Source organism: Glycine max, chromosome 19 (genome assembly GCF_000004515.6).
Source record: "Glycine max cultivar Williams 82 chromosome 19, Glycine_max_v4.0, whole genome shotgun sequence".
Classification (NCBI taxonomy): Eukaryota; Viridiplantae; Streptophyta; class Magnoliopsida; order Fabales; family Fabaceae; genus Glycine; species Glycine max.
Genome location: NC_038255.2, coordinates 1787261 through 1810826, shown reverse-complemented (window position 1 = coordinate 1810826; position 23566 = coordinate 1787261). Strand labels below are relative to the sequence as shown.

At 31.6% G+C, this 23566-nt stretch overlaps 2 protein-coding genes across 2 annotated transcripts; one reads left to right on the top strand and one right to left on the bottom strand.

Moving 5' to 3' along the window:
* The first annotated feature begins 4489 nt into the window (after positions 1-4489).
* Positions 4490-6381, top strand: LOC102668116 (CLAVATA3/ESR (CLE)-related protein 25). The gene is made up of 2 exons (XM_006603782.4): positions 4490-4902; positions 6024-6381. Exons 1-2 carry the CDS (start codon positions 4649-4651, stop codon positions 6061-6063), a joined length of 294 nt encoding a protein of 97 aa, XP_006603845.1. The 5' UTR covers positions 4490-4648; the 3' UTR covers positions 6064-6381.
* Positions 6382-9675: 3294 nt separating this feature from the next.
* LOC100810378 (inactive LRR receptor-like serine/threonine-protein kinase BIR2) lies at positions 9676-12126 on the bottom strand. The gene has a single exon (XM_014771881.3). The coding sequence runs from the start codon at positions 11893-11895 to the stop codon at positions 10063-10065; it is 1833 nt and encodes a 610-aa protein (XP_014627367.2). The 5' UTR covers positions 11896-12126; the 3' UTR covers positions 9676-10062.
* Positions 12127-23566: the final 11440 nt, after the last annotated feature.

Sequence of the window (23566 nt, the reverse complement as noted above, 5' to 3'; positions counted from 1 at the left end):
TGAGCCTTTCAAGGCCTTGTATGTCCATCCATTAAAATTTAAGATACAAGAGAGGTTTTGCCGGGAAAAAGTTTTGTTAAATTTTAATGAAAGTTATAGGATGATAGTAAAAGATTAATTATGTATGTGGTTATGTGTTGAAATTTAGTATATGTGATACAATATAAAGGGAAAATCAAACAATATCACTTAAAGGTACTTCTCTTCTTTTTTTAATTTATATGGGAAAGAAATTTGATACCACACTTTAACATCACAACTCTATTTGATCTCTAGCTTTCATCCTATAAGTGCCTATTGTTCACGTTATGATATTTTCCCTTGAACTAAACAACCATGAGCCTTTCAAGGCCTTGTATGTCCATCCATTAAAATTTAAGATACAAGAGAGGTTTTGCGGGGAAAAAGTTTTGTTAAATTTTAATGAAAGTTATAGGATGATAGTAAAAGATTAATTATGTATGTGGTTATGTGTTGAAATTTAGTAAATGCGATACAATGTAAAGGGAAAAGCAAACAACATTACGTAAAAGTGCTTCTCTTCTTTTTCTAATTTATATGGGAAGGAAATTTGACATCACACTTTAACCCAAAACCTTATTCTGATTTATGGGTCTTTTTTCCAGTTATATGGTGTTTAACTTTTCTATTTTTGTTCGATGTGAAATTTCACCTCACACTTGTAACCCAATAATATACATCAAGAAGAATGGATGGTGGAGAGAGAAAAGAGAAGATGAACTCATGATTTTGAGCGAACGTTAATCAAATCCAAGTCATTTCTATCATTAGTAAATAAAATATAATAATTAAAATTTTAAAATAAATAATTACATAATTTTAATTTAATCACATATTAAGTGATTAGGCCTTGGCAAGGTGACTATATCATGTCATCATTTAATAATAAAATGAGACTAAAGATAAATATTATTTAAAACACACAAAAATATAGATAATCAAAAATAAATTTTAGATAATAAATTAAAAATAACCTATTTTTTAGACCTGATAAATATATTTGATCCTTTTAAATAAATATAAAAAATATACTGGCTTTTTCTATACTTTATTAAGTGTGGAAGATGAGATGGATTTCTATACTGGAGCGTTTGGTCCTGAGAGAAAAATTATATGTTGTTGTTAGAGTATTAAGATGACTTTAATATAATTATATAAGCTATGGTTGATCATAGTCAATCATGACTTAAGAGTAACCCTTGAATTCAAGACTGACGCTAGATATAATCCTTAACCTTTTTCTTTCTTTTTCATCATATAATTTTATCACATTTGTTGTTTTTCCCAAAAAAAAATCTTTCATTCTACTTTTTTTTTTTCCATCTCATACATTCCATGTTAGGATTCACAATTATCGTAAGTAAATAATTTTAGTGAAAGTTTCTCATCCTAACTATGCACATGTCCTTTCTATACAGATCAGACACCTTTCAATCTTATCTCTTCCCCTCTTCTTTAGATGATTCTAATAATATTCTCAATCTTGAGAGTTTTCAGAGAATAATTATATCTTGATCCAAACCTACCCCTTTTTTGGTTACTTCAAATTTGATTTCTAGTCCTACTTTCCTCCACCTTTTTATTTATTTTTTCGTTTTATTTTTAACTTTTTATTTTTTAAATACGTCCAATTGAAATATGTTCAAAAATCACAATTGCAAAATAGAATTACTTGAAATATAATTCTAAATATTTTTTTAAAAGAATGACTAAATTACTGTTTTTTAACATGTTAAATTGATATAATAACAATTTCAAGAATATTTATCTAAATACATAAAAATAGGCATTCTCTTAATATCTTTTTATAACTCATTTTTTTCCCAACCTCTTTCTTAGCTGCAAACAAGTTATATAAAAGTGTACAAATAAAATTTCTAAAATAAAAGAATATGTATATTACTTCTATGGGTGGGACATTGGGATTTTAGAATCACTTTGGTGCTAGAAAACGTGATTCTAGTATTCGAGACACATTTGAAGTGCGAATGCGATTTCATCCAATCATCAACCATGCAAAACACGCTTTTATAGGTCTTTTTAAGAGGGAAAATCTACAAGTAGAAAACATGATAGCTTGATTAAGATCCCGAACCGCAAAAGATAAACTGAAAATTAATGAGATGAATCTTGTGATAAAAAGCTCGTGGTCTAAACAAGAGGCATAAAGTTTCTCATCCACTAACACTCCATTCATTGAATTTAGACTTGTACTTTCACCGTTGAAGGTGCATTCATTTGTTCTACACTATGCAATGACAAATTCAAACACCATGCCCACTAGAATCAACATTTGTAACACGATTATGTTTTCATTTATGATTTTTTTTAATGATATGCACGTATGTAAAACAATTTTACATTATATTTTCAGATCACTTGTATTATGAGTTATTATTCAATCACATGTTAAAGTGACTTTTAGAATAATTATCGTAAAATTTAGTAAATTTATCATGCATATTGATAAATTGTTTACGGTGTTATTATATAGTCTATTTATCATATTTTTAAAATTTTATACAAGAAATAATGAAAACAACGTTATGTTACATTATTTTCCTTATTTCTTATATGAATATTTAAAAATAAAGAACAAAAAAAATAACATTTCTATAATTAAGCGTGATGACAAAATATAAACATTTATGACATTTGTTTAACAATTTAATTTAACTATGTCGACAGCGTAATTTTTTTTATACTGACATATAATTATAAATTGTCATATATATTAAGGTTACTAATTTTTGTAAAATTTTTATTTTTGACGATTTATAATTGATCAAGAGTGTAAAATTCTTTACTTTTGTAGTGTATGCAAATGATTATTTTTCAATTAAACTAACTATATTTTGGTATGTAATATAATCTCTAGTCTGTCATTTTAGCTTTATTCTACATAACGCATATGCAATGCTTCGACCCCCCGCAACAATGAAAATAATAAAAAAAAAACAAGTATCCTCAACTTCCAAGTTTTGAATCCTTGTTTTCAGGGATTCTCGAAGAGTTGCACAAATATATAAAAAGAAGGGTAACCCCATTTTGGTTCTAGATGTCCAATGACAAAATCATGATGCGTTCATATTTTAAGGATTAAATTAATGTTATGAAAATCTTTGAAAAACCAGATCTCGAGTTATTCTGAAAATAATTTTAAATCAATTTGTACATTTTAAAAAATAAACTACAAAGAGGCAGAAAATAGATTGGATTGAACTACTTAAGCAATATATATATATATATATAAATTTTAAGATGCTTTGAATTTCACTTTAATGATGTTTAAACTTTAAGCAAGTTTGTGACTTAGATAAATGTATCCTATAATGTCTTTCAGGGAAAGCGGGTCACTGTCTTGATTCTTTCAATATAGTTAAACTTCAATTGAAATTATAATTCTGATGCATTTGTAATTTTGTTCCTTACATTACATGTTCAAAGATCAGCACTTCACTTAAATTGCCACAGATTTCAGTTTAATTCCTTCAAAGTACAAACCCAGTGAGAGTTAAGAGTTAGAGGAGATCACAGTGAGATCCCCTTTCCTAGTTGCATGAAAATGCACAACCCCAGTAAAAGAGAGTTCAAGTGGACACCTTTTTTTACACCTAAAGAGGCTCAAATAACTAACTTTTTCTGATTCGTTGGCCTTTTATGTTTGTCCATGCTCTCTTCACTCTTTCTCCCAACTCCCATTTTCTCTCTCTCTCTCTCTCTCTCTCTCTCTCTCTCCCTCCCTCTCCCCACACAACACACACTAGCAAATTTTTAGTACTCCATTAGTTTCTATTCATAGGTTATTAATTAGAGTCTAATTTTGATACATTATTATTAGTATAAAGTTTTTTACTTTAGATTAATTTAAAAATCATCCTAAATATAATTCTCAAAATAATTATTACAAAAGTTAATAATTTTATAATGTATTTGAAACAATATCGTGTCTCCACATCCATTATAAAAGAGACCCAACTGATGCAAAATCTACTTCTTATTACTTCTTAGTTCTTATGAATGTGTAGTGAGAGCGTCGATCTACACTGTAACATTGGTTCCAAACACACTTATTACACATGAGAATATTTTTTTGGTTTCTCATTCGTATACTTCAAACACATACTTATGATACATCACAATTCATTATTGAGTGATATTGTAAAAAATCTTTGCAATGTCAATATATTTCAATTAAATTGTATTACTTAGTACTATTAATTTAATAGTTTTTTTTATCATTTTTATATAAAAAAATAACCATACGTATTCATAATTTTAGTAGGAGTACTTATATAATACTTTAAGAGTATTGAAATTTTTTTCACACACACCCCAATATAGAACAGTGTCTGCCTTTAAATAGAACCAGTCTCTCTAAGCCCGCCAAGTTAGGAATCAGAAAGTCCTTCTCTGTTGCTCTCTCTTTCTTTTCTTTTCTTCTCTCTCTCTCTCTCTCTCTCTCTCTCTCTCTCTCTCTATATATATATATATATATATATATATATATATATATATATATATACTTCTTATATTTTCTTTGAGTGATCAATGCCACAATGTTGCTGAAGCATTCTCACACCTTTGCACAGGGAGGAAAATCAAACTGATAAAGAGGGGTGAAGATATGGGTGTTGGTGGTGTCATTAGTTGTAAAAAGTTGCTTCTTGGAGCCTTGGTATCTTTAGGAGTCATCTGGTTTATGTTCCTTGCAATCTCAGTGAACCGTCAAACCAAGAGGACAGTGCTAGTTCCAATGAATGTTATCTCAAAGCATTTGAAGTTGGTTAGCATGCAGAGGCATGCCCTGCATTCAAATTCTGGACTATTCATTGTGAGCAAGAGAAGAGTGCCAAATGGACCTGATCCAATACACAACAGGTACACACATTTACCAAATTAATACTTTATGATACTTTTGGTTCATGTAATTTGCATGGCTTACTACATTAAGAAAAATATAAAAAAAAAGAATTGTGGGTGGTTAAGTGTTTTGGTAAAGCTGCAGGATCATAGAGTAAGGTAATCCATCTTGGCTTGGGGCCCTAACTTCTTGTGTTCATGCAAATAAATAATAGCATGTTTGGTTTTACGTTTTTCTCATACGAGGTGATGTGCGTCTTAAGAGAAGCAATTGTTTGTTATTTTTGCATTTATTTTCATTATTTGACATGGAGTTGAAGTGGAAGGTGCGGTCCAATACATCTCCAAACATACATTAGTGAAAAATGTGAAATGTGTGTTTGAAGATGCATTAAACATGCAAATTTCACTTCAATTTCACGTCAAATAATGAGAATAAATACACAAACAATAAATGATAAGATGCATGTTGTCTAATATGTTGTCAAGATGTCTTAATTTTGTTTCATTTCAAATTTGATTTTGTGGCTAATGTGCTAGGAGCCTGGTTTTCGTATGTTCAAAATAGGTTAAAACAAGAATAGACATTGTTGAAAGCAATTTCATTCTATTCATTACATTAGGCATAGCCTTGTACAAATTTTTTTGCCACTTAGCTAAAGGGGTGATGGAGCATGATGGACTCATACTTGATAATTTTTCACTCTTTTTCAAAAGCTTCTTTAATTTAACTAGCAATCTTTCTCTTATTTTCATGAGAAACCGAAAAAAGACATTGGGTGTAGAACTGTACCACTTTAGTTATTGGGGGAAAAAAGAATTCGGTGACTCCTTTTTCCTTTCTATGGAAAGCTTGATTAATTTATTGGAGGATCATGAACTACTTTTAGCCTCATTTGAATTTAACAATCCAATTCATGTCTTATTCGATTTTCTGCCTATTGATTTTATGTTAAATACTCTATATTTGAGGACCCATTATGATGATTATCATACTATTCCTGTTTGCACTGCGCATCTTGCCTTACCATGGAATTTCATGTCATTTCATTTCTGTTCACATCGTTTAGCTCACCTCTTTGTCTCTCTCATATTCTTAATATTTTTGTGTAATTAATGTATATGAATGAATTATTCAGGAGAGTGGTGAAAACTAGACGGCCACCTACACAAGCCTGAGCATTGCATCGTGAAGTTCCAAAACTAGTGTGAGGAAAAAATTATAGAAGAATTTTTGCTATTCTCTAGTGGAAGAATCCAGAGTGTGTTCTATAAGATGATGTTGTTACATAGTATTGCAAGTGTTTTGGAGAGGTCATAAGTGTGATCCTTAATGTTCTCTATTTTTTTCTTCTTCTCTTTGAAATGTACCTTTGATGGTGTTGTAAATCAAGGCCTTAGGAAATAAAGTAACCAAATTTTGGATGCAACTCAACTATGTCCTTAAATTCTTGAAGTGAAAAAAAAATGTGCAATTTATGGCCGTAGCTAGGAATGCGTGAATAAGTGAAATGGTGTATGTTTTTATCATCATTCTTATCCTAAAAATTACACGTGAGGACCTTGAGAAAGACTACACTTTTGAAGGCTACACAGTATACTGTTTACTTTTTCCTACTCAAATCTAGAGAGAGGGAGAGAGATTTGTGGTTAGGAATATAGTAAGGGGAAAAAACAAGACAAACCATTCCAAATTGGATTATTTGGAGCGGTACACAATAAATAAAGGCCTAGTCTCCATGCATCAAATTATTAGGCTTTAATTTTTTAGCAATCTTTTGAGAATTCCTTTTATGGTGGCACCCTCTTTTAAGTGCCTTGTGTTCAACAAAGCACTTTCCTTAATTTAAAGTTTATACAATTAAACAACTCCTTTTCTTGTATAAAAAAATAACATGGGTTTTGTTTGCCATGCCATGTGGACCTATAGTGATGCCACTTAGTTACTAATTAAGAAGGCAAAGTGAACATACAAATTATAAACATAAAACATACATCATAACTGCTTGCTCAATTATAGGTTTCAACTAGACACTATGAATAGCCAAAAAAACAAGGTTTTGTCGGTTAAACCACGTATTTTGCAAATCCTAAACAAATGATTATCATAGATTAATCAATTAAGGAGATGTTGCAAATTCAGGCATCCCACTAAAGCCAAATAAGCAAAGGAGCAATCCCTGCCCGCTGCTTTATCTTTATCTTTGCTTTTTCTTTCTGGTCTGATTTCTATAGATTCGAGAAGGATGTGACTTGGTCCAAAGAAACTGAGATTCAAAATTATGAATCTGTTTCATTTTTCCTCCATTGCATGGGAGACAGATTCTCACCCCTGCCAGTTCTTGTTTCTCTTTTCTGAATATATTGGCAGATGCAAAAACCAGATGAGTCTGCTCAATTGAATCACAAAGTGTCCTACATCATGTCCATGTTTTCAATTATCAAAAGCTTGTGGATCTCTAAGGGGGTCCCACATCCTGGCTTGTCTACTTACTATTTAGTGCAACTTAGGAGCAGAGGCTGCATTGCACTTAAAAAACTATATTTACTATCTTAGAATAAAATTATCAGTATATCAACGATTTACGCTCAATTGCTCAATTGATTGAGTAATGCCAGTGAATTATTGTAAATTTTTTAGTATTTGAGTTTGATTTTTATGAATAAAGAAAAATAGCAATCTTGTGTGTTATGGGCTCTAATTGGAAAAAATTATCTTGTTTTTTTATCTTTAAGAATCGAAAAGAGAGTTTATAACAACACATATATTCAAGTTTATATGTATGAATATCATCTGTTGTGGAAAATTAATTAGTTAAATAAATTTAAGTATCTCGAAAGATTAATTCTACCTCTTGGGTAAGAATACTCTACATCCTTCAATTGTTTGTTTATTTGAAGTGAAATTTCCATACTCCTCCCCCATTTTACGCAATATAAGGTTCAAAGTCATTGTTTTTTTTTTCTTTTTTATCGGCTCAAAGTCATTGATTCAATCATCTTGTTTAAGTCATTGCTTAGCTTGATTGCAACGGTCCACATAAGTTGTTGTCACCCTTTACTTTTCTAAACTAGGAACATTGACCAATTAATTTTCCATTCTATTATTATTAATAAGGAGAAATTTAACGGAGAAAATTCCTTCCACACGAAGTATGTGTCTGACTTGGCCGAAACGTGACGGGTAAAATGACAAAAGTGTTTTACTAGGGTCTATGATAAATGGCTTTGCCTATTGTTTATCAACTACTAAGTTTGTGTTTGGAAAAGGATTAGAGACTTGATTTATTACATCACACGAGCACTATTAGTTTTAGTTTTTACGTTTTTCACATAAAAAACATGACTTATTGGTCGTAAAATGTGTTTCTAATCTCATTCTAAATTAAATAGGCACATTTGAAAAAGCTTTTACATGTCTATGAAAATTATTTATGAATTCTATAGATTGTTTAAACTAAATTTTTTAAAAATCGTGTTAAAATTTATATCATAAGTTTTCAAATGACGATAATATATTAAATAAGTATTCCTTTCAGCTATTAAATAAGTACAGCTTGAATCAACATCATAAGTTGTAATTTCATGTCTTTTGTATTTTACCCTAGAAAAATTGCCAAGGCCTTAACAAATAGTTTCTTCAAACAATTTATGTTGGACCGGTCCAACAACTAAATTTCTGTAAAGTAAAATAATTAAATTATCGAATACATTACACATTCCTGTACAAGCTAATGGATAATACAAATTAGAGTAATTTTATTTTTTCTTACTAAATCTTTATATTATCCCCTTTATTAATTAGATTAAAAATATATTAAATATTTCTCAAGTTCTCAAAATATTAAATAAAAATAACTTTTATTTTATATTTTCTTAAAAATATTAGAAAGACTTACAAGAGGATTTGTAGAAAAATATAGTGTTAATAAATCTTTTCTTCCAATGGTACCAGGGAATAATGCGTAACACTACTACTACACGAGATATCAACCCTTCAATTTTATTAATATAATATAGTTTATATTATTAAATGAAAAATTAAAAGAATGATCGATGGGATCATAGAACTTCACAATCTCAAATTGTTTACCACATTAGAGAATCCCTTCCCATGATTCACATAGATTATTTGCATCTTTCTTTCTACTTTTGGGATGCTAATATTGCCAAAAATGTTTCCTAGGCGATTGCTACACTGTAATTTATCTGTTTGGATAACACCATGAATCAATTCTATTCCTTAAAATCATGGCGGTACCATGAAAAAGTATAAACAATTATTTGTTGTTTTACCTTCACCATGAAAAAAATAAATGATTATTATTTCTCACCATAAATCTAATCCAAACACACTATTAAGGAAAGATCAAGCTAGCATTAGAGTCTGAACTAACAATCTTTAGCTTCATTCTCAAACATCCATATAATTTTTCTAGTGATATAATCATTACATTTCTCTAGAGTACAGACAAGTCAAATTTACATTGTTAATGGTGGGTTTGATTTTGGTTCATGAAGCAAGTAGTAGTAGTAGTTACGTTTCAAATGCATGGTGTTCGAGCACAAGGCCAACTTGTCAAACAGATCAAATCCCGTTATAACAATATATTAATTGCTAAACTTCAAATGCATTAGGATAAACAATTTAATTAAGTGCTGATTCAACAATATCTTTTTACATGGAAACTTATGTCATAAAAATAATAAATCAGTTCCCCCATGAACTTTCAAATGCTTACCTAGCTTTTTTTATTTATTTATTTATACAGAAATTAAATGCTTCAGACATTCCAACAATTAGATCTAAATGAATAAAACATCATGAGGAGATGTCTTTACAGAGCACAAGTAGATGCCCAATTTTTTTGACTTGAGGACATATATATAGTTTGAGGATTCAAATCCTAAGCATATTCCAAACATTTTGGACATCATTAGAGATTGCCTTTGCTTTCAAGAAACAGTGAAACAAATAATAAGATCTCATAAAAACTAACCTACCAGAAAGTTTATTATATATCATACAATACAACTATACCTGATTAGGGTCACCCATGGACATGCTCAAACCATAAACATTAGCACGATTCTGAGAACTCTCCACTATAAAATAGTAATCTCAGTGAGAACAATCTCTCATCAGCGTCTCATACTGCAATAATGCTTCCTCAAGAACTATGTCACAACCTCGTTTTCTGGCTTACCAAAGATCAAGGGAAATTCATCATCATGTTCAAAGAAACTCTGTTCTTTGGATATGCTCTTTATGGAATGATAAACCTGGTACATAGACCATCTATCCTTGGGGCGAGAAACCACACAATTCATTGCAGTTTTCAGAAACTGCAGAATCTCCTCATCGTGTCCCCTTCCGGATATGGCTTTATCAATGCAATCCTTGATTCGGCCAGAACTAGAATGCATATTCACCCAATCCACCAAGCTACCCTTGAACTCTACCTCCCCATTGCTTACATCAAGAGGTTTTCGCCCAGTCACCAACTCCAAAAGCAAAATACCAAACCCATACACATCCCCTTTCAACGAAGCAACAAGTGTACTAGGATACTCTGGCGCAATGTACCCGAGCTCCCCCAAATCACCATTCACAAAACTACCATTCGAGTCTGAAGCCATGAGCCTTGCGAGCCCAAAGTCCATCAACCGGGCATCGAACTCCTCGTCAACAAGAATCACACTGGAGCAAATGTTCTGCTGTATGATCGGAGGGTGGCAGCCATGGTGCAGCCACGCAAGCCCCCTCGCCGCACCCAACCCAATCCTAAACCTCATCAACCAATCCAACGCATCACCACCGTTCCTATGCAACAACGAATACAGCGTCCCATTCGACATGTGCTTGTAGACCAACAGCTTCTCCTCCTCCACAACACAGTACCCCAACAGTGGCGCCAAATTCGGGTGCCTAACCTGCCCCAACCGATTCATCTCCATCCCAAACTGCTTCTCCCCGATCCTGCACACACTCAACCGCTTCACCGCGAGTGCAGACCCATCCGGAAGATCAGCCTTATACGTTGCTCCCGTCCTGGTTGTGAAAAGAACATTCTCCTCGCTGAAATTACTAGTAGCAGCCATCAAATCCCCCAACTTCAACTTCACAATAGGCTTCTGAAAGAGACTAACCTGCACAAGCTTATACCCTCTTAACCTCATAGCCCAATCACCACCACCACCACCACCAACACCACCAGAACCAACCCCATAACCCTTCTTCTTATTCTTCCCACTCAAATGGTACCACCACCACAACCCAAAAGCCAGCAACAATGAAGCAGCAGCACCAAACACCCCAGCAGCAATAATAATAGCAAGATTCTTCTTACTAATCCCACCACACTTTCCTCCAAGAGGACCCCCACATAACCCACTATTCCCTTCAAAACCCTCCCTATCAAATCCATTGAAAAACGCAGGAATTGTTCCAGTAAGCCTATTATTGGCCACAGAAAACTTCTTGAGCCTACCCAAATTCCCAAACTCAAATGGAATCGAACCAGAAAGCTGATTATTCGACAACACCAACTCATTAAGATATGAACAGTTATCAATTGTGGGTGGAATAACCCCAGAAAGCTGGTTACTTGACAAATCTATAGAAACCAAAAACGGCATCCAAGTACAGATCTCATGTGGGATCTCCGAAGAGAAAGAATTTGAAGCAAGATCCAACCTTTGAATGCTATTTCCACAGTATTTTAGAGCCTCGGGGATCTTACCCGAGAGCTTGAAGTCTTGGAGGTCCAAACCTATGACGCGGTTCTCCCTTTGGTTCCAGCAAGACACGCCGACAAAATCGCAGATGAAACCTACGGTTGTGTTGTCGAAGCGCCAGTTGCTGAGGCGGTTCAGAGGGTCGGAGAGGGTTTCTTTGATGCCCTTGAGACATGTCACGTCGTCTTCGACCTGCGACGAAACAAAGAAGAGGTGGAACCCCAACAAGCTCAACAGAAGGAGCGAGGAGGAAAAGGTGTTGCTGCGATCCATGGAAGGGAAAACGGGTTGTGGGGGGTGTGAAAGGTTTGATTTTTAAGGTGGGGTTTGGGTTTGGGTCTAGCCCTGTTGTTGGGAAGGTGGTGCCATTGACTTGTGGGGGGTGCGAGGAAATGTGGAGATAAAAGTGCAGAGAATGTGAGAGGAAGTTAATTGAAGGTGGAATTTTGTTGTGGGTGGGGTGTTAACTTTAATCAAGAGAAAAAAGAAAAAAAAAAAAAAAAAGAAGAAATTATTGTTGGTTTTTGGTTTTTGGAGGTGTGTACAGTGGGGATTTGGTGATTGAAAAGAGCTGGTTTGACTGGACTTTCTGATTGGATCAGGGTCTTTGACTGAGGTTCTCTTTATTCATCCACTGTGTGAATGATGACAATGGTTTAGCTGCGTTTATAAATAGCACACCATTTTTATTTGTAACCTCACGACATGAATTGCTGCTGGTGATTGATGGTAGTTTTTTTTTTTTTTTACATGTATTCAAATTTTAGAAGTAATCTTGTTTGATGGATTGTTACATTAAATATAAATATATTTTTTAAAGGATTCAAACCTTGATTTATCTTGTTGTAAGGTATTAGTTTCTTTTATTAGATTTGATTTTTTTTAAGGCAAAAGAACATATAATAGTACTTTATTGTTAGATCTTAGGATTTTCTTGTTTTAGTTCAATTATTATCCTTGGGCTAATTTATAAAAGTTTATTTTTCAAAAAATCTTTTCTAGAAGATGATTTTTAATCTATACTTAATCTAATTTTAGTTTATGCTGAGATTTATTTTATTTTTTTCTTCTCCTCAAAATGCTCCAAGAAAAATTTATTCAAACAAACCATATTAAATGTAAATTCTTATCTCATTTTAAATTTTTATTTAGTGTGATTTAACATTTGTATCTCCTTCGATCTCCATTAGATCAAACCCAATGAATTAAGTCTAATAAATCATGAACTTTATTCTTTAGACTTTTCCTAATATCATACTTGAACCTAAAATAAAGTGTATTTTTCTCAATACTCGAACGGAATGCATCATAAACTTTTTTTATGGTAAAATTACTGGATTTTATTGATCAACAATGTTTCAAAGAAACATATAGTGAAAGGGAACCTCTTCTATCCAGCGATTATCAACAAACTCAAAGGCCAAATTGGCAAGCGAATGTGCTACTAAATTCCCAACTCTTATAGTGAAACTCAAAACTCAAAAGCATTCTCCCAACCTCATCCTCTACTCCTCTTATACATCTTCCTAAATAGGCAGAATATTCAACACAACTCTCCATGCTAAGTTCTTGCACTTTGGCAACGCTCCTCCTTAATTTCCACACTAAGTTTCATATCTCATTTTGAGGATTTGAGCTTGATTGCACTGGGTTATGTTTCATACATGCCACATGATATCCTGATTTTTACAAAGTAACCTCCATCTTTTGAATATTTCCAATAAATCCAACCAGTCACACTCATCATTCTGTTTGGTATAGTAGTGATTACTCTAGTTATGCTCTCAGGAAAAATGTCATTCACCAAGATCACATTCCAGCAACCGGGGCTAGCTTTCATTCATGAGGTCATGTACTCTCATATCTATATAAAAAATGCCATTCTCCACTCATGACACCCATTTGGTCCTTGAAAACCTTAATTGTAGCACCATTTCCCATCCCTCCTCCATGATCCATTTTGCTTCGAGAATGCTTGACCAAATAAAGCTTGGCCTATTTGCCTTTGTAGCTTCCTAGATAGTTTTGTTGGGAAAATATCTTGCCTTTACCACTCTTGTAACCAGCAAGTCCTCATTTGTAGTAAACCTCCACCATTGTTTGGCAAGAATAGCTTTAACAAAACGAAAACCTATCCCCTCCTTCCTTTTTGTGTCTGGTCAATTTTCTCCAACTCATCCAATGGATTTTTCTATTCTCTATGTCACCACTTCAGAAAAATCTAGCGGTTAGCCCCTCAATCTTGTTGCAAAGGGTCTGAGGTAGGGAAAAACAACCCATCAACATAGGACATAATGGATTGAACCACATTTTTATCAATATTTCCTACCCTCCCTTAGACAAAGCTTTCTCCTTCCAGCCTTTTAGCTTCTTCCACACCATGTCTCTTACAAATCTGAAAACTTGAGATTTGGATCTACCAATCAAAGTAGGGAGACCCAAGTATCTGTCATGTCTTTCCACTTCCTTTACTCCCAACAGTTGAGTCAACTCATCAAATTCAGAAACTAAGAACATTTCGGTTGCAAGAAAGTTCATATTTACTGTAATTAATTTTTTGATCCTCAGATGCTTGTTCATAAGCTTGAAGAATGGACGAGATATGCATGGCTTCCTCCCTTGTTGCTCTAACAAAAATCATGCTATCACCTGCAAAGAAAAGATGTGATATCATTGGGGCAGAGTGTGACACCTTTATACCATAAAGCACTCCTTATTCCACTAATCTTCTTAACATGGCTGAAAGGGCCTCAACATAAAATAAAGGAGACAGATGATCTCGTTGTCTGAGTCCCCTACGAGGAAAGAACTGTCTGTGGGAAAAGCTATTCACCATTGCTGAAAAAGAAACAGATGTCACACATTTCATGATCAAAGACACCCATAAGTTTGGAAAACTGGATCATGAACTTTATATAGTTTTATATGCACATATTATATTTGTAAAATTAGTTTTATATACACACAATGGAGTCCAAAGGACCATTTGTTTGGTATAGTGCAATCATTTCTTATATATTTTAAAAAGTTGAAACAAAGGATTTATTACGAATTAATTATTTTATATTAGCTATTAAGAGTAGTCATGCTAATCCAAGGGTCTGAGTTTAATTTTTGTGTATAGTGAGTGTAATGATTTACTGTTTTTTTTAAGGAGGAAAGATTTATTGTTAACTTAGTAAAAAAAAAAAGATTTATGGTTAACATATTATTAATCACCTTAAATATAATTTTTAAATTAACTAATATAAAGTAAGCATTTGTATTACTTATGATAATTTATAATTAGATGAGAATATGTAAATTTATTTTAACACTATTAGTATGTTTAACTTAAATTCTTCCCATAAAAAATTTATTTTTATTTTTTTCCTAAATTATCCATTTACTATTTTAGTATTAAAACATTTTATATAATTATCTACTTTATTATATTATATTATATAATGATTTAAGTAAACTATTATAGGTTAAATGAAAAACAAAAATTGTGCTCCGTGTAGAATTTCACACTTTAGGTTCTAGTTAATTAAAAAAATATTTTTAGTCCTTTATTTATTTTTATCACTCATAATTAATTTCCATGGAGTTAAACTTTCGTTCTTTTGTTTTCTATTTTTAGTTTCTCCCAAGGATTAATTATAAGCAATAGAAATAAACAAGAAATTAAAATTACAAAAAAAATCATTAGGACTGTAATCCAAAAAATCTGAAATTTTATGGGGACCAAAATTTATTTAATCTATAATTTTATAATTAAGATTTGAAATATCTTTAAGATTTTTTAAAATTGAATTAGATTATATAAATAATTTTAATTTCTATACATTATTAGTGTAAAAAAAATTATACTATCGACCAATTAGAAAATATGATTGGTATAATATTTAAAGTACAAACTTATCATATATGTTTTTTTTTATATTTTTTATAATATGGCAGTTTATAATTGAATGATAATATAATTTATTTTACTTTTTCTAGTATATAAACTATTTACTCTTGATGTATTTTTAATCAATAGTCTTTATTTTATTAGTTTTTCATACATAATTTTAATTAGTATTAAAATTAAATTCTCATTTTATTTACACACTGATAACTTTGATTCTCAAAATAATTTTTTTAAAGGCACGTGGTCTCTAAAAATCCCCCCAAAAATAAAATATTTTCTATGTAGGCTTTTTAGAGATTGTTTATCAACTGGAAATAACCTTAAAAAGAAAAATATTACCAATAATTGTGGAATTTGGCTTTGTCCCCTTCGCAAAGTGGAAGAGGATCAATCTCTACTACATTCTTCGTTTTGGTGTAAGGTGTATTCCCTGGTTCTATTATAAAACACTTTTTGCAACATGTTCTTATTAATGAGAGGAAAAAAGCTAGTGATAAATGGATTTGTTTTTGGATTGATTTGGTGCGGTCTATGTATGTGGAAAGCTAGTAACAATATCATCTTCAGAGGAGATCTATTTGACAAGCAAAAGATTGTTCAAGAAACGTACTCATTTTTTCATATATGGACTTGGTTAAAATATCTGGAAGTTTCTTTTGATTACTCATATGACCAGTGTTACGTGTACGTGCTCTGATGATTGCATTAGAAACTAAAATAATGCATGCATTCAAAGAAGGGGCAGATGCGCAGGTGCAAAGGAAGATCGTGTTAATGGCACAGGTTCATGTCTAGGTAGAGAATTCTTCAATTTGTAATTTATAAAGTTGACATATGTAAAAGTGACAGGTGTGATATTATTTTATAACATTTGAGCTAGCTAGGACAGTCATTGATATTGGTAGAGAGTGGATAGTTGCTTTTATGATAGTGGTTAAGAGATATTAATATCTAGCATTAGTATCTAATATTAATTAACCATTGTGTATCTCTTTCTGTAACTTATTAAGGTACCTCTGATACCATTTAATAAAAATGTTCTTGTTGATTTTAAACAAAATTACAAAAAAAAAAAAAAAACACTCACACGTCCCTGTCTAAAATCGTCAACCGTACCATTCCTTCGCACAAACGAGGTAGTCTTCCATGCAAACAAATGTAATCCAACATCAACTCAATAATTAAGCAAAACCAACAAGCCAATCGAGATCTTGAAATTATGAGAAATTCTTAATTATCTCTCAATAATATAATTATCATTCTTTATATATATATATAAACTACGAGCTATAATGCTAGTATTATTCTGTCACCATATATATATATATATATATATATATATATATATATATATATATATATATATATATATATATATATAAACTACGAGCTATAATGCTAGTATTATTCTGTCACCATATATATTAGTTGAAATATTAACTCGGATAAAATCTAGAATTAACTCTTTAAGGTAAAACTAAAGAATTATAATAAATTTCATATTTATATAACCATCGTTGAACATAACATTTCACAATATTTTTTGTAAAACCACTCTTTTATGGTTCAGTCTTGTCCATTTGTTTTGTTATTGAGTCACAATTTTTCTAAATAGACTTTCCCTTCATTATTGGTCTGTGTCTGTCTCATTCTGCTTTATGATTTGAAAAAAAAAACTTGTGTCAATGAAATAGATTTTTAGTTGAGAAACTGGTGTTAAAACTTATAAGCTCAACACATGGAGGATTTTCAGTTTTGCGAAAGCATGCTACTAAGTTGCCTGCATTGGTATTTAGGTCTTTTGAGTTTCCTTTAACTGAGACTGAATGAGTGAATGTAAATGTTTAATAGATTTGAAATAGAAGAAACGATGTTTTCCTAAATTTTAAGTACTTTTTATTTATATATTGTAGGACATGACTCATATATGCTTTATTATTGTGAATTTTTCTTATCCCTTTCATTAATGTGATAAGGTCAACCAAGGAGGCATTTGCTTACTACTCATTTAGAGAGGTTCAAGCTCAAGTGTTGTTGCTAGTGGTCCCAAAGAATGTATTCCTGCAATTGCATGTTAAACTAAGAGGGTTCAAACTCCCAACTATTCACTGTCCAATAAAGGGCATAAGCAAATTGTTTCTAAGGCATCACCAAATGAGTGGCAAAACAATTAGGCCACTATACCATCCATGAGGACGCGGACTAAGGTATTGGTAGGTAGGTAAAGTCAAGAGTGTCACATTCTCTAATAACCAATTTTTTCCTTCAAATTTCACTTTCATTTTTTAATTAAGTTATAATGGTTTTTTAGTTGAGGGATATGTTGACTTTAATATTCTTGAGAAGGTGCAAATGCAAGGTGTTGTTGTTGGTCATGCATTTGACCTAACCACGTTGAGTGGCTATGATGATCTCATAGATGGACTTAAGAAATTGCTTGAGACCAGAGGAGAGCTGCGTTCACAAGACTAATGGGTTGTTACTTTCACAGATGATGAAAATGACATGATGCTCAGGGGTGATGATCCATGGTCGTGAGTAACATGAATTTTGTTGGCAACTCCACTTTCAATTTCTTATTTCATTGAATGATAAATTAAGTTTAATTTCCATGCATTATCAATATTTTTTTTTTTACTTTATCCTTCATCAACCAGTAAAAAATAATTATAATTATATGCATGAATTTTAAGATAGTTTTGTGTACAACTTCATAGTCATTGGTCAAAGAGGAACACTATGGTAGCATGCACATATCTCATGGCTTAGAACAACTCTCTATGGTCTCATTGTCATTCTTCCCAAAAGACATGTCCCTTAACCATTCCCTCAACCTTTCAGAGAAGTCCCCATCATATTAGGTAAGGTGAGATCCTCTAAACCACATAATGGAATTTAGTGTCACTATATATGAGCTCTACATATTGGAAATTTTACATTTTTTTTTCTAATATGCAAACCTGAATAAAACGGCAAGGGAGTGGTGGAAATCAGACCCAAAAGCTGTTAAATCAATCAATGCAAATAGAATTGACACTAAATGTCTCAGATGCTCACACTATCAATGGTCTTCCCGATCCTATCTCTAATTGCACAACCAAAGTTAAGAACATAGTAATTAAGGAAATAGTAAATAATATATGCAGAGACAAAATGTAAATAATTTTTAATCTATCATTCAATCACAAATTAAACTATCATCCAAAGGTATGAGCATAGTCAGAAAATACTATTTTGTTTGACATGATTGTTTCTTTACTCTCAAATTTTGTCTGTGACATTGGATGATTGGTGCATATATGAAATAGAATCCTATCATTTTTTGCATTTTTAAACAATAAACACTACAATCTAAGATAATTTATAAGACAACGGATGTAGAAAAAAACCTCCTAAAATGATTTAAAAATCATCTTAAAAAGTATTCACTTTCTAAAACGATGACTTCAAAGACGATTTTTGAAACCATCATAAAAAAATGTTATAAAATTGTCTTTAAAATTTTTTTTTCAGTCAGCTATACCTTTATAGCTTTACCCCATGCAATATGCATTTGCTATAAATATCACCAAAAATTGAAATTCTTTTATACCTAGTTGTCAATTGAGTACATATATGACCGAAATCATGAGAGATTCATGTCTTTTAGTAGCATGCAAGATTAGTTAAACTACTACCTAATTATGATTGGATAAATATATTTTCAGTATTAAGGGTATCTCATATTCATAGTGTGAAACTAATCGCCTTTCAAAAAAAAAAATAGTTTGAAACTAATAATTGCTCAAAAGTACTTATAAGTAATCCTTAAAAAAAAGGATCGTAACGTTAATTTTAAAACTGTTCAACCAGCACATATGTTTAAAGTTCAAACAGTTAAACTTACTAATCACTAAAGGCATCTGCATGTATTAATATTTTTTAATTGAAATTTAACCATAGTTACACTTAAAAGTTAATATTGGAAGATAGTAACTCTAGTCTTTTGTCCCTATTTGAAAGATAACCTCTGCTTTCCATGAAAATAAAAAATCAGTCCCTTTAAATGTTATTTTCAAATGTGTAAGTTGGTGAAGCAAAAAGGGGTGGGCCTTGTGATCATTGATGATTGATCTTCTATTATGTTCTGAACGTATATGCTGGAACTAGCTAGACACATTTTAGGAGTTCACTTATACTTTGATTTAGTTGCATGCTAAAATAAGGTAATATATACACCTCACTTTCAAATCTTTCACTTTGATTTGGTAAGGTAATAAGTCACACTTGTAAACAAAATGATTCAGTTTACATGAACAAACTCACAAAATCTGTACACTTACCACAGAGAAATAGCAACTCAAGAATCTGCTACAAGCTTGAAACTTTATGTTTATGATCAATAGAATTATGAATATAGACAATTAATTCACTAAATATATGGTTTCAATTAATTCTGAAAAGTGGATCAGTTCGATTTTTTCCTTTTAAGATCTTCTTCCAGAATAAAAATTTAAGATGTTGGTGCGTGATGATGATAGTTTATAGTTGATTTAACAATATACTGGCTTGTGCTTTATTACTAAAAAGCTATAGTGTATATTTTAATTAATTTGGAGGATATGACCCGTGTATTTATGGAGTAATTCTTAAGTAAAGAAAACATCAAAGTGATTGTGATTTGTGAAGGATTATACAAAAAATATACTATTAAAAGGAATTATTGAGTAGAGTACTCCAATGACGGATTTGTATTTTTGTGAAACATGTGGCCTACGTACTGGACCACGATGTGATTTGATTTTTACTCATTGATTTTTGTGCAACATGTGGCCTACGTACTGGATCACAATGCTCTTTTGTCAGGATTTCTCGGTAAATTCTTGTCTTGGTATTACAAGACAATTCATTTTTTTTTACTGCAAATACAAGACAATTCATAAGACAAGGTAAAAAATAAAATAAAATATAATATGTGTGGCTTTTCCTCTTCCACGTACGGTTTCACCTCTCCAATCCCCTTATAATTATTCGATCAATTTCACTTCCACTTCATTGTATGAATGGTCATCTATTCTCCAACTATATTGGGATAATTAACAATATTCGTGTTATCATGCATGCATGATAAATATATAACATATCTGGTCGTTGTAACGTGATTGAGCTGTGATATTTTTTAATGTTAATTGTTTAACCCAAAAGGAAATCACAAGGGGGATTAAAGTAAATTATAGTATTTTTAGGCAAAAGTAAATTGTAGTTATGAAGTCGACTTCTCAAATGTCTTTTATTTGCCAAAAGATGATTTAGCCGTGTGCCCGTGTCGTGGGTTGGAACGTGAAAGCACTTCTAAAAGAGTCTTAAGGCAAGGTTGGTAAAGTCCACGGTCATCCCAAATGAATTAGTAGAGAATGCTAAAGAAAATACAAAATGTATGTGTATATATATAATTTGACATTGAATTTTTCTTCTATTACTTATACGAGATGGCAAAAAAATCAACATCCATGGATAAGATTCAACATAGACATAGTATAAATAGTTCAAATGAATACTCACGAGTAATAGTAATATGAACAATCTTTTTATCGGTTCATCAACAACAGGCAGAGATAAGTATGGTAGATGATACACAAGGAAGTGCCCCCAATAGCGTCATTCCTTCTTCTCATGATCATTTTGTCCGTGGGAGTTTATCATCCAATCATAGTTTATGCAATCACAAAAGCACCAAAATTATTGTGGATGCACATGCCACTACCAAATTTACAATACAAAATCTCAATCAGGTGTTTTTTTTTTTAAGGTCAAAATTAGTGACTATGGTGACCATTTCAAATCCAAAGCAGCTCCAGTAATTGAAGGTATATGTGTTGATTCTTTTTATGAGCCATTTGCCAATTTGATACAAATCCAGTGGCCAATTTGAAAGATATTCCATGGGACTTTGGGAAGCATTATTCCAGACTTGTCATTTAATGTCTTCCACAGGCAGCAACAAACAATGGAAAAATCAATTTCTCTTCCTCTTTAGACTAATGGAGGATAGAATCACCTGTTCAAATGAGATAATAAAAAGAGATAATAAAACAAGATAACCTTTCAATTAAAATAGAATACATCTCATTGCACAATCAAATTTGGTACTAAATATCATTATTCTATCATATTTCTATTTTTCTTTTTTTTCAATCTCTCTTGTATATTAAGTGTTTAATAACACATTGGGTTTTCATAAATAACCAATGTACCCCAATGTCTAGAAACTCCTTATATTTTTAGTGAAATTCTTTTTTTTTATCATATTTTTTTTATCTATAAAACTTAAATTTATAATATTTTATTTATATAGGATTAAGTTCAGCATCCCTCTTAATGACCATAGTACTACTTTATAAATAATAAGAAGTTGTTTGATCCTATAGAAGCTCCCATTTGTAGTTTTCATTTTTTTTCCTCATTAATTGGCCGTGATTTCTTGGCATGAGGACATGCATGTTTGGAAACACGGTGTAAGTACTTTTGAGTTTACCCGATCCTCATGAGTCCAGAAATTTAACTTAACTTTTTATTATTAAAAAAGGGTGCTGTATAGGCGAGTAAAATGGTTGGAATTGCATGATTTTATTTATTAGTAGAAATTGAGTACTTGAGAGTTTTATAACATGTATACATATGTTCAACTAAATGCGTTAGATTTCTTATTTGAAATTGTATGACAAGAGGCTTAAATGTGAAATTCTTTGGGGTTTTTAATTTTAAAAAATATATGTTTTTTATGTTTTGATTTTTGGATTTTCTTCACAATTGTGATTTGTGATGGTGATTGAAAGGAGTTTGTTTGACTGAAGTTGTTGGCTGGGTTTTGGCCAGTGACAACGGGTATAGACGCGTTTAAAAAGTACATCTCTCTGAATTTCCAATTTGAAGAAAAAGGTACATTGAAAATATTATTTGTAACTTTGGCCTTGATACAAATCAAATGTTGGGTCTTAAATCCGCTAGTGTCGTGACTTATGGTTTCGATCATTTAAGTTTGAATAAAATTTATGAAATGTTTTTTTTCAATATTTTACGTTGTCAAATCTTCACGTCGCACCATCGCAAGTTAGCTCTGGTATCTTGTATCTTTACCCCATGCAATTTGTATTTGTATGGTAGGTAAGATTTCACATAAAAACTACCTGCCATAATCACTCTAGATATAGGTGGGAGTAATGGCTTAAATATATTTGATTTTTAGTACTAATGGGTTCCCATATTCTTGGTATGAAACTATTTATTACTCACAGTATTAAGTGAAACTAGTTATATATATATATATATATATATATATATATATATATATATATTTCACAAGTTTTTCAGAAAACATTGAATGATAACACTAAGTCCTGTGTTCAAACTTATTAATAACTTAAGTTATTTGTATATATTAATATTTTTAGGTTTAAATATGTTTTTATTTTTAATATATATCTGATTTTTGGATTTGATCCCTGATAAAAAAAAATTTCAAATCAATTTTTTCATATTTGAAAATTTTGTTTTAGATCTGTGTCACGTGAGTGATGACATGTTTATTAAATATTTGATAACGCGATTTGTAACAGTAGAAAATTCACCCATATTTGTTTTAAAATCAAAAGTGTGTTGGATTTGTGTGTTGCAAAAGTAAAGATTTGGTTGGATTTTGAGGATGAAGATTGAGGTGGGTTGGGAGGGGCGTGGAATGAGGAAGATAAAACAAGGATGCACATCTGGTAGTGAATTCAGTTTCAAATGAGAATCTGTTAATGACATTCAAAAGCGGCGATAATCTATAAAACAAGCTATCGGATCTCGTGAAGCGCCCGAACACGTCGTAATTTGGAACTATGCCATCTTCCGAGAAATTTCATGGTCAACATATGGAGAGGATTGGGTTTTTTTAGGGAGGAAGGATGGGTGTTGTAGAGAAAGAGAAGGAGGAGAGGTTAGGTTGGAGAAGGCATAATTGTTACCACTGGAAAGGGGTTACACTTTAAAAGTTAATTAATGAAAATTACTTCTTTTAAAAGAGGTGTG